Source organism: Hyalella azteca, unplaced genomic scaffold, assembly GCF_000764305.2.
Source record: "Hyalella azteca isolate HAZT.00-mixed unplaced genomic scaffold, Hazt_2.0.2 contig9910, whole genome shotgun sequence".
In the NCBI taxonomy this organism is placed as follows: Eukaryota; Metazoa; Arthropoda; class Malacostraca; order Amphipoda; family Hyalellidae; genus Hyalella; species Hyalella azteca.
The window spans coordinates 122,228-135,391 of NW_025939966.1; the positions used below are offsets into that span (position 1 = coordinate 122,228).

The following is a 13,164-nucleotide window of genomic DNA, read 5'->3' on the forward strand; positions in this document are numbered from 1 at the left end:
AAAGATGGATTCGAATGCTACAGTTTCCTTAAAGTATGTATAAAAGTATCGTGGATATACACATCATAGTAAATCACCAGACCTAATGTACATGAGCTAATATACTTTGTACCAAATAATGTACAAAGTATTCAGTTCTTTATCTACAGCCTAAAGTTTACTACCCCTGTTTCTCTCGAGTATACTCGTTGCTTTACAAAATCCAAATGCAACTTTACACATGTGAGCAAAGTTAAAACTAAGTATTCTATTCACACATTTCGTACACCTTAAAATTACGAATTAAAGTCTATATAGTTAATGGGGCTGTCGACTCTCACACTGTAGCACCACTATAATATAATCCTCAGTAGATTACAGAATACCCAGGGTTTTACAATCAATTTCATTGCAAATTACCTTATCGTCACAACTACAATACTTTTTTTAATAATACCGTTATTGTTGAATAAATGGATGAACGATCATAAATAAAGAAAAAACACGAAGTTTGTGAAATCACTATGAGAAATTTCCGTGACGAAAAATTTTATTTGATTAAGTAATCACAGCATTTCCCAAAGATTCAATAATGACCTTTTTAGTATCAGTCAACAATTTATTGAGAAAAATGTAGCGATATCTTATGCCGTTCAACAAACCATATTAGCTAGAAGCTCTTAATCAACTATCAACACCTAACAGTAGCCTAGAAAACTACGTCTTTCTCCTAGAAAGCATTTGCACCATTCGCAATACTTGAGAATTACCAGTTTCCACGTGAGCAATTTATTACAACCATTGTTATTAATGCAATCCCCTATTTTAATTCTAAACTATGAAAAATCCTATCCATTTCCTTCTTTTGAATGAGGAATTTTAATACAACATTGATTCGACCTAATTATCAACTGAAAATAAGGTCAACAATAATTAATGAAATTATATAAACCTGTTTTTCAATTAATTCTAATTAGAATTTTTTAAATATATAGATAGAATAAAGCGAACGTACGTCATTTTTGGGTGGGCATCAAAGTTTAGAGAAAGAAATTTGAAATTAATTAAATGGATTCACACCAAATTAAGAAAAGTTTAAACATTTTTCATCAATATTCCTTTGTAAATAGAAAACTATTGACATTCTTATAATTTTAAAATCAGATGTAATATCAATATCAGTTTTGAATGGTGGAAACGTATAGAGAAAACAATTTGACGAAACTTTCGTTATGTAAAATAATATCAGAAAACACAGATATCATTCCAACTTAATTTTGACCTGGTCGTTTATTCGCAAAATTTCATATAAGGCGCCCAGACCGGCAAAAATCTTAATAGATTTTTTAATTAACTGACAAATGGCATTAATTACGATGTTTACAATAATCTTCAAGAATCCTTCACCAGAGCTTATTTTCAAAAATTGTTTGCAACGATTTCGGATATTACTGAATAATTAGCTGATGTCCAATTGCGGCACAACTTTTCTATTACTTGATCAATTGATTATTTAATAATATTTTTCTGTTTTCCTGTTCAACGAAGCATGAATGGGACTTTTTCTTCAAATGAGAAAAATTAATCTTATCGTAAGTGAAAAAATTACGGAACATTTCCGGCTCTCTGAGTTCATACAGTTCTAATTATAACGCAAATTATTCCTTGTGACCTCAGCTGAGGGAGATAAGAAAATGTTCCAGATTCCAAAAATTCTATTCGTCAGATTTTTTATATATATCAGATCATTTGAATATCTCTTTCATCGTCCGCTACCCAGCTTGAGAAGTAGACCATGAACATTCATAAAAATTGTCGCCCTTAATTATACAATAATTGACGCTCAGCGTTTTCAAAGTAAGAGAGGAGTAATATCTCTTCAATTAATATTTGTATCTTGATGATATTGAAACATGTCAAAATAACACAATTCCAGCTCACAATTGCATGTTTAATTTTTTATTAATGTCAATTATAATATACTTTCTTGCACGAGGATGAGGAGTTCGAATTTATACGTACCTTCATGTCCGTCCGTCAAAGGGATCGAAAAAATATCTAATCTTCTGTCACTTATTCTGTCTTATTATTATTAAAAGAAAGGGACCGATCATTCGCTACAGTTTACATGCTGCGAAGCTCAAAACCTTTCACAAATTAAAATATAATCTGAGATCGCCTGCATTCTACGTTTCAAGATCTGAAACTTACACAGAAGATTCAATTCTATCAGAGCTGAAGGAACTTGGGAACGGTTTCGAGGTCGAAGAGAACGCGTCCTGCGGAGGACACGGGTTGGAGTGTCCGTAGTTTGGGGTGATGCAGACTGTCTCTGCCACGACGATGGTGCCATCACCTGAATCCACCAGAGATGCTGGAGGAGTGGCGTAGGAGGGAGGAGGGGCGATCGGAGTCGTCAGTGGGTCCTGCAAAATGTAATTTCGTGAAATTCATTTTAATTATTTAGATACCTGAATTTGTTCAGAAATTTGTTGATAAATTTTGGTACAGTTAACACACCGTTTAAGATACAGAGAGATTCTCAGTGCCGTGCTGCATTGACCGCACTTTTATTATCTCTACAAGGAATAAAAATAACATTAAATTTCCTGAATAATGATGCAAGAGTTGAGTAACTCACAATAAATAGGCTGGCTCTGCGACCCAGTGTTGCAGTGTTGACAGAAGAGGCGTTCAGAGCCTTGTGCTGGGAGCGAGGGTGTGGTAGAGTCTGTGTGCTGCCTGGGCCCAAGCTGGACAGAAGATTTCCTCGGCTTCCTGAGTGCTCATTTCGAGCTGAACAAATTTTTCCATCCTGTTGCTGCTGCAGATTATTATTGTTGTGATTGTTGTGGTGATGATGATGGTGCTGTTTGTGATGCTTGTGATGGTGGTGCTGAGAACCCTGTTGTTCCTGATCCTGGCGAATGTTGCGATGGTTTTTCAGGTGCTTTTGAGCAATCTGCCCCTGATGTTGATGCTGTTGCTGATATTGTTGTATCAGTTGGGGAGATTGTTGCTCTTGCTGTTGCATGAAGTTCGGACCATGTCCAGCGTCTTCTAGTCTAATGTTGTTGACATGGTTTTGAGGAGAAGACACCTTCGTCTGGACACTTAAACTTTTGTTTTTGTCCATGAAATGAGCGTTGGCATAATTGTTGGCGTTAGGCGAGAAGTAACTTCTCTCTGGTAGAGACTGTTGATGATGAAGTCTATTATCTGCATCATGGTCTTGAGCTACCGGCCTGTTGTGCTGAAGACTTTGTGTGTGTTGAAGTCGGTTGTTGGCGTGACCTTGGTGGAAAAACGTGCTGGGATTAACGCAGTTTTGAGTCTGGAAAGAACCATTGAAATGAGATGGCAGTGAAGTCGGCTGCTGAACGGAGGGTAGCATCGGAGACGGACTCATAATTATTCGTGGACTGACAACGACTTGAGGGGAGCAAGGAGAGCTCGGTGAGTGGACGGACATTGCGAGATGGACGTGTTGCGGTGGCTGCTGTTGCAGAGGTTGAAGAGCATCATTCACATGTTGAACGTTGACGATCATTTGCTGCTGTTGCTGTTGCTGCTGTTGTTGATGCATTTGCTGCTGCTGTTGCTGATGCATTTGCTGCTGCTGTTGCTGGTGCATTTGCTGCTGCTGTTGCTGGTGCATTTGCTGCTGCAGCTGTTGAGCCTGGTTACTTAGCATAGGTTGAGGGGCAAGTACGTTGTTGGGTAGCTGCACTGGACTAGGTTGAAGTATGTGTTGCAACTCCTGCTGTTGTGGAGGCTGGTTGTGGCTGTTGCTGTTCGAGGGATCGTTGTGTATATGGGCGTTGGTTGCTGGCATTAATGAGCCACTGTCGTTATTCGTCGAATGAATGGCGTTAGATGCTGAACCTGTAAACAATATTTATTTAATTGAGAGAGATTGATGTATTGATTGAGGTTAACGTATGCCTGAAATTAGAATTAATTCGTAAATAAACTTTATACCTCATCAAATAATAATTTAGAGCATTTAAACTTTTATATCTTCGCAAATGACACCTAAATTTCTATAATAACAGTTCACAAATCCAAGTAAAAACATGATTATTTCGTTAGTAATATATGAAGGTCACATGTGACTGTTGAGTGAGATTAAAGTCTTTTGGGTAGGAACGCCAATTTCAGGCCAATAGAACTTTCGTAAATTTGAAATAATTTTTGTTCTAAAAGATATCCCTCAGCACGCATCTGAGTAAAATACGTGTACATTCACATCTTAAAGTAACGAATAACTCATAATTCCCTTTCATAAAATATCACCAGTAACTGGACGAATGAGGTGAAAACAATTTTAAATACCACCCAATAATTCAGTAACCTATCATCATATTCACAATCTATAACTTTGTCTGTTGTTCTACAGCTTAGAAATAAAACTAACCAATGTCAAAATCTATATAACAACGTAAGAATCTAGAAATTTAAAAGCGAAGAAAACTCCACAAAAATTCAGCATTTCAGCAAAAATTCAGAAATGCTGAATTTTTGTGGATTTTTCTTCGCTTTTAAATTTCTAGTGAATCTGCGCTTCAAGCAAGCTAGTGACATTATAACGTAAGAATCGTTTTAAAAGAATAATACGTTTAACTTAATTAGCGACGAAGGAATAAAATAATCAAAGGAATAAACGTAAATCAAAGGAATAAACGTAAATCAAAGGAATAAACGTATATCAAAGGAATAAACTTACGTTTAAAGTCGACCTTACCTTGTTGAGTTATCATTTCTCCGTAAAGAGTTGACACATCCGCCACTAGTGGATGATTGTGATCACTGCTGCAGTCCACGCGGCTTCCTGTGTTGATTATTTTATTTTTACAAAAAAATTTAAAAAAAATTAAAAATTAAATTAAATTAAAATTTAAATAAAAATTTTTTGATGAAACTCAATTCAGGTTCCATTTAAATCAGATTTTTTTCAAAACTTTGAAATTCAGTTGTGTTGCTGGAAATTTTATACCAGTTATTCATTGAAAATAGATTGGAGTGAAATAATATTAAATTTCATATCATTATAGCACATTAACACTTATTTATTGTAAGTACAAATAGAACGACTTCAAGTATTCTTTGCAGCGCCAGCAATAAAAGGAAGCATTACAAGACGGCAGAGAGGCCGATGTTGCAAGCAATCTATTGGCCTGACGGTTCGATTGCGAAGCGTTATAACAGCCACGACAAAGTATTATAACGCCACAAGGGTATGAACCTGCACTGATCTCAAGCACCAAAGAGATCTTGATCTTCTTTCTGTCACCTCCTGTATCCTTTAGACTCACCTCGGGATTCAGGGATGACATCCGGGTCTCTTTCATCTCCATCCTGACGACCGCTGGTGCTGCCGTCGTCCTTCTTCAGGATATGCAGCCTTGAGTCTTCTTGGTTTATGGAGTTCTTAATGCTATTTCTACCGGGCCTCTTGGCGAGCAGAACCACTACAAATGCAGCAAACACGATCACGATCCCGCCAATCACACCAAGGATGACTGGCAGAGAAGGATACAACTCCATCGTGGAGGGCAGTTCACTTGCTTGAAGGATACCTGGTTCAATGAGAGATGAAGTAAATAAATAAGTTAATAGTAATGGGGAGCTTTTGAAAATAAAATTTCCCACTTGTTTGTGCAGGATACGGAAGATAAGAGTAGTAATGTAGTAATTTAAAATGTTTACATTACAAACCAGGGAGCAAAAGGAATAAGCACAATTCAAAAACTAGGTTAAAAATACGTTTAATAACGATCAATGCTATCTGAAAATACGATTTCAAAAAAATTGAATCACACATTAAGCAGCAAATTCAAATTTTATCCAACGGAACATCTATCCAAACACAAATATCATTAAAACCTAGTATGCAGACGCACATATTGATAATCATCTTCCGCTGCAATTCGAGGCCGCAAGCAATACTTCACTATACATCGTAACTGACGTCATCATGAAAATTTAGGTTTGCACACGGCACTAAAAACATGAGCACATTTCAGTAAACATCGTAGCAAAATGCGACGATGGGCACATCCAAACAGCCGCAAGCGCAGCTGCATCTGCAACAACAATAGCCTAGCGCGTATCAAAGAGAACATCAAAGAGTTTTTGGAACGGAGCGAGGGAACGATGTTTTGTTTTAATCAAACTATCACTGAAACCGAGCGCGCTTCTTTCCAACTTGCATGAAAAATAACAAGATGCGTCATGCATATCTAGGTCGGTCGCACCGTTTTAGGTGTTTTTTTTTTTTTGCTATTGATGATTATCTAATTTTTGAATAGTTCCTGGAATTACTTTAAAGAAATGTAATTTGGTGTCAATGCTACAGTGATCACTTTTTCTAATAACAAGTTTTCCATCGGCCATGCCTGAAATTCAGTATCCAAATTTTAAATACTAAATAATGCACAGTGAAAAACCATTAATTTAACCATGCAGAAACTGAAAACAATAAAATCTTTAGGTATTTATGATTCCTCATGACGCTCATAGATACGGAGTTACTTTATTTACGAGCACTTATCTTGGAAAATATTACAACATGCGACGCAATATTATCTTTTCAAAATGTTCTGCATCATTTGTTCTAATTACATAGAGAATTGAGTAAAAAAAGTTAAAAAAATATATATTAATGAATTCAGCGCAGAAATAAAACCAACCAATTCACGTCATTTCTAAAAGACATTTTTTTGTGATTGTCTTTCATATTTTTGTACCTTGATTGTGTACACTGGTTTTATTAGAGTTAAGGCAGGAATTGAAAATTACTGAACAACGAAGCGTTTTAGCATCTGAACAAAACACGTGCTCCCATCAGTAAAGATTTTAAATTGCAAATTAATTTGAATTACTCTTAAATTGCGAGCTCCCCATGACTTTACAAATGAAATTATTTTATTTATGCAACACAGGAAAACGAGCAAATTTTTTTAAGATCTTTGTAAGTGAATGAACATTGATATAAAACTGATTTTTTGGTCTGCCACATACAATTTTCGAAATTGGAAAAAAATGAAACTTATCGCTAGGTTCGCCACAGGTATGAGGCAGACCGTGCAATAAAAGCTCTCATTTTGGAGCAGCGTTTCGGTCTTTTCCAGATGTTTTTGTTAGAGATAAAGCAGAACAAGTTAATATATAAAACGAAAGAGAAGAAAGGGACAAAGGTGACCTATGAGAAGAAATAAAATGCAATTGAAAAGATTAATGAGTTTTCTACTGATGTTAAGGAATTGATGAAGATGAATAATAAGGACTTAAAAATATAAAAGACAGTGGACTAGTGATAGGAAAAAACAAATTGAATGAGATTTAGTACATTCAATGTGAATACGGAGACACTCACTGGTCTGTTTCTCAGCGCTGTCACCGAGCGTGAGCGCCATAAGCACGCGCTCAGGCGACTTTCCTTTGCTGTTGGCTGCGTAGAGTTTGATGGTGAGACGTAGGCCGGACTGTAGGCGACTCACGGCGAACGATGGACTTTTGCTGGTCACGTTGCTCTGTTATAGTGAAATGTACATTAAGTACATTAATTCAAAGTTTTTTGGTGGGGACAGCTTGTGTAAATATTGATTTTTTGCTGAAAATAACATACCTTGTTAAACCTCGGCATAAATAAAGTACTTTGTTAAATTTCGGTTTTATGATGTGAATAACATTCCATGATAAATATCCGTCTTATGAAATGAGTAACGTATAAACCTTTTTGACCCTTGTCAATGAAGTGTCATAATACATCAATAAAAATGTGAAATACAAAAAATAAACATCAATAAAATTAAAAAAACATTAATAAAAATTGTATAAAAACAGAAAAGTAAATGAAAATGATAACACATCAATAAAATTTTTCCATGTTCTGAAAAGAGAAGACAATGTGATGGAAACTCGTCTACCGCTAAACGAAACACATCAGTAATAAATGAATAAGGGAATAGTCGGAAAATACAAACAAATTCTGCTATAGAAGTGCGAGTTGCATCTCTTTACCAAAAAATTAATGATCGTTAACTACAGGTGTCCAAAGAATATTGATAGATATTGCAGAAATTAATTTAATTTAACGGACTGAAAATACAGACATAATTCGCACACACATCAATCTTAAGTATCGTTCATATGAAGGATGAGTTTAAATATGCAGGCACCCACGAAATCATGCCACGACAAAAAATTTCGCCCACACCTCCAAACTTCTGAACTAAATGGGCCAATAAGGGAACAAGTGTCGTTTTTGTGACTTCCAACATGGCTGCCATCAGTCAAAGCAAAGCTGTGCTTCAGTTTCATTTATTACCAGGACAAAACCAAGGCGACGAGTAATTCAACAGGAGATGACATTTTTTAATTGAACGCTCCATTTGTCAGCTAAGTTTCTTTTAATCAACGAAGAGTGAGTCTTATATAATATCTTATACTCGTATATGAATAATAGAGTAGACTCATTTCGGAAAACAGATGTTGAAGTAAAAATTGACATATGGCCAACAAGGTAACAAGGAGGCAAATTTATCCATTCACAATTGAGAGTGCATAAGAACTAGATAACATTCACACTAATCTTCTCTTTGGATTCTGTTCTTTCTGAATTGAATCCTGAATCTTTAAATGAAATATGAGCAGTCTCGAATTTAAAAGTAATTCAATTACAAAATCTGTGTATCGATCTTCTGATTTAGGTTCACAAATATGATTATTTATATATTTCAGAATTTAGTGCATCTCTTTCTGATCTGATGTACTAATGATATGTCAAACTACATAAATTCCGAGGGGAAGTTGGAGAACAATAATTTACGAATAACATTTGATTGAACAATAGATAGCGACTTTTTAATTTTGTTCAGCCATCATTGAAAATGTAGTCAGCTCGCTAGTTATGGATGTACTAAGGGATTAAATTTAATGCCATGGTCGTGCATTTTTACAGAAATTCTGCTGCTTCCTAAACGAAAATACGCTACATGAAAAGAAGATTTCACGATTGTCTGTTCGAAAAATTTTTAAATCCGTTTCATAGGTCAATAACTCCAAGTCAGTGATCGGATTGATCCAAAAATACTCGTAATTCCCTTTAACGATGCCGACATTCGTCCATTAAATCCCATATCTGAGGTAATCTCGAAAAGATTAGTCAATGATTGGCCTATTTCAAAAGATCGAAGAGCCCAAATTTGTGCTCGCTTATCACGGGATTCTTAATGCAGTTCTCCAACTATTCACTTTTTGAGAGGTAAATCACGTGCAACTCTAAGGAAGATTGAGAAAATCCACCGACATTCAATCCCTATTAAAAAATAAATTCAGTCCTTCATTTCTTTTAGCTGTTCTCTAAACTTTACATTGATTAAAATTCCTTTTGGCTCGATATTATTCATATAAGATCGATTCTCGCCGAGCATTAAATGCTAAATAGACATCTTACTTTTGTTAAGAACCAATCTAGAATTCGTTAGATGTAAAAAATTGAATCACTATTATCCTTCTTTCAGAAACAATAGATTTATGCGGATACTTTTTAACGTCTTGTGAAATTACCCGTTTTTCGTGTCTGTTGGTAGATTTTAGAGACTAATCTATGTTTTTGGTTTTGAAACAAAAGACAATTCAATACACGATTAAGCTAGAAATTCAAAATACTTGTTTATTCGTCGATTGAAAAGTTGCGAAGTCAAGCATTCGAATCCAGTTTGCTGATAACCAAAAAAATTATTTCTACAGATTTTATCACAAGCATACTTAGCTTATGGTTATTTCGCATAAAATCTAATTGGGTCCAAACCTATATAATACATCTTAGCTTTCCACTTTGCATCATTTTAATACTATATACTCTGAATTTGTATTCCGACTTGGTAATTTTTTCCTAAGTTTATTTTTTGTTAGAATTTCTGTTCACTTGGATAACTAAGTACATATAAAAAAAAAACATTTTTAAAAACCACGTTTTTCTGGTGGGAACAAAACTAAAAACAATGAAATAAAACAAATAAAAACTTTTAAAAAACACGTTTTCTTAACGCACAAAAAAAACATTAACTCGTGAATAACATTAATGTTATGTAGAATGTTATGTAAGAGTTAATGTTTTTCTTTTTTGTCCGTTAAGAAAACGTAGTTTTTAAAAGTTTTTATTTATTTTATTTCTTGGTTTTTAGTTTTGTAACCACCTGAAAAACGTGTTTTTTTTAATGTTTTTTTTATATTTTTTTTCTACCTTTAAGTTTAGCAATTTTAACAATTGTAAAATTTAGCGGCAAAAAAACGCGATTCCCAACCATGAATTTTTAGGTTTTTTAAATTAAAAAAAAATAAAAGAAATTTAAATTATTACTTCTGATGATGACATCTTAAATTGTTAGGCAGCATAATCATGCATGCCAAATTTCAAGTTTCTAGGATTTTCAGAAGTTCTTTAAATTAAGGTTTGAAATTTTGATGACATAGAGACAGAGACGAAGCGAAACTAAGAAAAACGTGGTGAAATATGTGTAAGTTCTAAAGTTTTTTTTTTTCGACTTTCCGAGGTAACAGAAGAGCGGCTGGTATTACTCATTGCCCTGGTGTTAACTTGTTCTACTTTTGGATCTTGTTTCTGAAATCATGCCTAAATTATTAAATTAAATTAAATTAATTAAATATAATTAAATTAAAGTGCGCTGTCGTAACGCACACGCTGTCTCCGTATCCGCGAGGCAGCCACTACTCACATGCAGGCGTTTTTGATCGTGTGATTTTTGGTGGTATTCTTTTGGGGGGGGATCTTTGGTGGTATTTGCAGGGGGATTTTTGGTGGTATTTGCAGGGGGGGGGGTGGGAAATATAACTCAGTACTCACTGCAGTGAGTGACAGAGAGCGCATTTTCTCGTCGAAGAAAACGTGAAGTCACGGACAGACAGACGGACAGACAGACAGACAGACGGACATGGCGAGCACAATAGTGCGTATGAGAAAATGCGCTAAAAATATAACTCAGTACTCACTGCAGTGAGTGACAGATAGCGCATTTTCTCGTCGACGAAAACGTGAAGTCACGGACGGACAGACAGGCGGACAGACAGACGAACGGGCATGGCGAGCACAATAGCACCTTTTTTCCCTAAATGAGAAAATGCGTTAAAGAATACCGGTAAATAACGAACATGAACGAAAAACTGGGACATTCGCAACGTACATTCAACTACTCTGCCTGTCGAAAATCTCACCTAGTGACCTGTGTTTATGTCAGATTAATTTTATCTGTTCAGTATTGATTTAGAGAAAATAAATCTAAATAAGTTAAGATAAATACCGAAAATGGATAAGTAATGATAACATGGTGTGGAGTTAGCAATAGTGTTATTAGAATAACACGTTAACCTGAATGTATATCGGTCAAAAACGTTAAATTCTTAGTGCTTCAGTTGTAGAGATCTATAATTATTCTGGTCTTTATTTGATCATATATATATGGTTGATAAATATAATTGCGCGCATTTGAAATCGACATACCCCACGCTATTTCTACATCGGATTGGCAGAGCACTTGGGCAGGAATTACATTCCATTAAACCTTTATGCACATTCACCACATTCAGATCGCATGTATTCCCACATAATAGAATTAATTACAGTGCCGGAATCTAATTCAAAATTTCTAGCTAATACCTTATAACTTCGGACTTGGGATCTTGGAATCTCTAAATATTTCTAAACGAAATCTTTTATTAGACAGCGCATGCAGTTTTCATCCGGTATAAATAGTTAATAAGCAAATTTATTGACGTTATATCACTTTTCTGGGGCTGCATTGGGATTCAATATCTTCTTTGTCCATTTAAGCTTTCGAATTGATTTTACAAGGTGTTGGGGACTAATCAATAAATGAGCATTCCCTGACACCGAACACTTGACCAATGATCGCAAATAAAAGGATGAGTAAAAACTGATAAGCTAAAAACTATAATTACAAAAGAATATAAATACAAGAAAACAAATTAAAAAACTGTAAACCATTTATCTTTCTAACCCTTGCCTTTCAACAAATGAATATAACACACATAAATAGTTAACAACATAAATAACAATACACAATATCACGAGAAAGGCCGCCACTATATCAACACTGAAGATGAACTAGATAGGCAATGCTAGCACTAACCTCTGTGGTGGATCACATGACAATGACAAGTAAACATTCATTTGCGAAGTCATTGGTGGTGAATCGAAACGGAGATGACAAATTTAACGAACCCTATTGTAATCCCTAACAATGGAGATACGAATATTTAGAGTGTTTTTAAAATGAAATATATGGGGAAATTTTGGCGCATTTTATTTGCTTTCAAGTTTCACTTTATTGTGTTATAAATTTTTAAATAATCCTAAAACCTGCTTCCATGTTTAGTTCCAAACATCATGTAAGTAAATAAGCAATGAGATGTACAAAAAGTCATAAACAAAGCTGAATATCTGAAGACAAGGTAGGGACCTGCAATTAGCGCTTTTTTAAACCTGATAGACAATAGAATGTGATTGTAACCGGCCAAATTTATTCTCAGAGCCGGCCCTGTTTTATGAAGTAATTTCGAAGACATTTTCTCGATACTCTAGCTTCATTTCAATGGCACTTCCTTGGGGCTTTTCCGCTTCACTATTGGATATTGAGCCACTGGAGATAATGCAAGGCAATCATCGTTCACCATTTGTATAGAGAAATTCTTTTGGCCTACTGATCAATAAGGAGAAGCTTGGCAACTCCTCAGGCAATAATAGGAGTAATGAACGGCTCTGCTATTGGTTCCAATGCCTGCACAAAAGCCAGACTTTCCCTAGCTAAAAAAATATCAGCCCAATTCTCTTCGTACAGGCTGAGCTGCAAAACACCAAGTATCCCAGCACAATATCATACATTTCACCAACCTAAAAATGTTGCTAAAAAGTAAGAACATTTTAGTTTAGCGTCTTTTTAACAGAAAATTTAATATATTGTTAAGATGGCCTTTGAGCCTAACAGATTAAAAGAATATTGCAATATTATTTATACTTCTGGATTGCACTCGAACGTCACTCATATATTTTAGTCACAATTTTCATCTTAATAATAACACTTTGCCATAAAGTGGTTTGTCGTTTGTCAAAACTTGAATTTGAATGAGGTATTTTTTCGA

The 13,164-nt window shown here is 35.0% G+C and overlaps 1 protein-coding gene across 1 annotated transcript in view; it reads right to left on the minus strand.

Annotated features, from left to right (window-relative positions):
* Positions 1-3,216: 3,216 nt before the first annotated feature.
* LOC108675606 (nephrin-like) overlaps positions 3,217-13,164 on the minus strand; it is a 65,832-nt gene continuing 55,884 nt past the window's right edge. Inside the window, exons 11-15 of the mRNA XM_047882211.1 lie at positions 7,358-7,514; positions 5,295-5,558; positions 4,724-4,810; positions 3,692-3,864; positions 3,217-3,273 (exon numbers count right to left, since the gene is read on the minus strand). Of these exons, the coding sequence (XP_047738167.1) occupies positions 3,217-3,273; positions 3,692-3,864; positions 4,724-4,810; positions 5,295-5,558; positions 7,358-7,514 (738 nt within the window). The remainder of the gene's footprint in view (positions 3,274-3,691; positions 3,865-4,723; positions 4,811-5,294; positions 5,559-7,357; positions 7,515-13,164) is intronic.